This window comes from Bison bison, unplaced genomic scaffold (genome assembly GCF_000754665.1).
Source record: "Bison bison bison isolate TAMUID 2011002044 unplaced genomic scaffold, Bison_UMD1.0 scf7180017864456, whole genome shotgun sequence".
Lineage (NCBI taxonomy): Eukaryota > Metazoa > Chordata > Mammalia > Artiodactyla > Bovidae > Bison > Bison bison.
The window spans coordinates 422414-425011 of NW_011495018.1; the positions used below are offsets into that span (position 1 = coordinate 422414).

General features: G+C 55.5%; 1 protein-coding gene across 3 annotated transcripts in view; it reads right to left on the minus strand.

Annotated features, from left to right (window-relative positions):
* The window catches only part of LRRC27 (leucine rich repeat containing 27), a 24907-nt gene that overhangs the window by 15117 nt on the left and 7192 nt on the right, over positions 1-2598 (minus strand). For all 3 annotated transcript variants that reach the window (XM_010859139.1, XM_010859140.1, XM_010859141.1), the window contains exon 4: positions 2061-2119. In XM_010859139.1, the coding sequence (XP_010857441.1) occupies positions 2061-2119 (59 nt within the window). The remainder of the gene's footprint in view (positions 1-2060; positions 2120-2598) is intronic.

Genomic DNA, 2598 nt, shown 5'->3' on the forward strand with positions numbered 1-2598 from the left:
ATTGAGGGAAGGAGGAGAAGAGGGTGACAGAGGATGAAATGGTTGGATGGCATCACCAACTCAATGGACTTGAGTTTGAGCAAGCTCCGGGAGATAGTGAAGGACAGGGAAGCCTGGCGTGCTGCAGTCCATGGGGTTGCAAAGAGTCGGACATGACTGAGTGACTGAACAACACAAGGTCGCTGGCTGAGTTCTTGCCAAGAGCAGTGGTGGCAGAAGAGTGAGCATCAGGCTCCAGGTGCTGGAGAGAACCTGCTGATCAAGCATCTGAGTCCATCCAACTGTCCTTCAAGACCCCAGATGAAAGGAAGGCCTTCCGGAATGGACTCACATAGAAACAGAGACCGTCAACTGGCCTGCAACAATTTAAAACCTGAATTGGTCATTATCTGCCCCTCCCAGCCCCACCCCACCCACAACCTCAAGTGCAGGTGAGAACCACTGAGCAGAACGGATGAGCTTAACAGTCAACTGAACACAGCAGAAGACAGGACCGACGGACACAAAGGCGGGCCAACAGAGAGTCCATCACGGTGGAGCACAGAGCGGGAGACAGGAGCTGGGAAAGGGGCGCTCAAGGCATCTGAGACAGAAGCACACGTAACCGTCAGGAGCCGGATGCGAGGGAAAGGCATGCGGGGGACACGACGCCCAGAGAAACAACGGCGGCCCCAGAATCCCCCAAATCTGACGAGAGGCATCGACAAGCAGAGCCAAGCAGCGCAGTGAGCCCCGAGCAACGTGAATACAAAGAAAACCACGCCCAGACACACCACAGACAAACTGCCGAAAGTCAAATGAAAAAAGAAAAATCTTAGAGCAGCCAGAGGAAAAAAAATGTGACCTCTATTATCAAAACGGTTGACTTCTGAACAGGTGATGGAATCCACACAACAACACAGATGTCTCCGAAGTACTCAGTCCCCACAATCTGGCTTCCCACACGCTCAGCTAAAACATCCTTCAACAACGAAGGAAAAATAAAGACGACCTTTTAGAAAACCTGGGGTGGCAGAGGATGAGGTGGTTGGACGGCATCACTGACTCAAAGGACACGAATCTGAGCAAACTCCAGCAGATAGCGGAGGACAGAGGAGCCTGGTGTGCTGCAGCCCACGGGGTCACGAAGAGCCAGACACGATGTAGTGACCGAACAGTAACAATAATCCTTTGCCATAAGACTCAGTGTAACACAAAAGGAGATCTTCCCGCCAACAAAGTTGCCCCATTTGGAAGACGAAACTTCAAGAAGAAGTGAAGAGCAGCAGAGGGTGACCATGTGAGGAACGTAAATAAGACAGAGTGCCCACTGGGTGCAGCCCACACCTGGGGGCAAAACGCACGAAGGCACAGCACACGAGGCCGGCAGGAGGCGCGGAGCCCAGGCAGGAGGCACGGAGCCCAGGCAGGAGGCGCGGAGCCCAGGCAGGAGGCGCCCGGGGCCCGGGAGCCCGGGCAGGAGGTGCCCGGCAGGAGGGCGTACCAGGAGACGCCCGGGACCCCAGGCAGGCGGAAGAACCCTTCACATGGAAAGTGAACAGAGATGAACACACTCCAGGCATCCACGCCCACATGGATAAACCTCCAGGACGCCGTGCTGAGCCCCAGATGCCAGGTCACCAAGCATACACACGGGACGAGGCAAACGCAGAAGCTTAGCAGGAGTCTGAAAGGAAGGCCCTTTAAACATGTACTGGGCAGGGGTGGTGAGTGGGAAAGATCTCAAGGCAAGCAAAGACGGTGAACAGAGACCCTGCTGGCCGAGGGGAGGGGCAGCTGGACCGGGAGGGCGCCTGGGCCCACAGAGCCCCGCTGCCGCCCTCCCTGAGCACCGCAGGGCCCTGCGTCCCCAGTGCTCACACATGTGTGCACAGGCAGGACGTCAGCGTGGCAGTGGCAGCCCTGTGAGCCCCGTCGTCTCGGCGCCCAGAGGGATAGAGCAGAGGGCGTCGGCTGCGTCCCCCAGGCGGGGGCAGGCCTGTGTGTCCACTGCGCATTCTGGTGGCTGCAGAAGGCTGCACTTTAACCCATCTTTCATTTCATTGTTTGTTAACACTTACCCAGCTCCACAGGTAACATTCTGATGGGATTTCTTTCTAAAAGCAAAGTTTTCAAATGCCTTCAAAACAAGACAAAAAATATATAATTTAGCAAGCAGGAAGTCGAATGAGCATCACATTTCTTCACCTGTCTTGTCTCTGCGGGGTGGCATCCACGCACATGTGCACACGTTCCCCCCACGCTCTTCTCCGACAGCCAGCAGCCTTGCCGCCTGGCAGCTGGTCGGGCTCAGCCTCAGCGCTGCGGCCGCTGGGACCAGGCAGCTCTTTGTGAGGCCCATCCCCTGCTCAGGGGGTAGGGGCATCCCGGTCTCACCCCACCCCTCCCCAAGCGTGACAACCTCAGGATCTCCAGACGCTGCCAAACACCTGCTCACCCCATTACATACACTGCTGGACACTTTAAATCTCTCCCTGCTAGCGGCTCACACAGCCACGACACAGACAAGGAGAACGTTAACACTGGTGTTGTTTTGATTAGGCTTTTTGGAAAGTTTAAGGCTTTTAATAAGCCCATAATTACTTAAAATTTCTAATG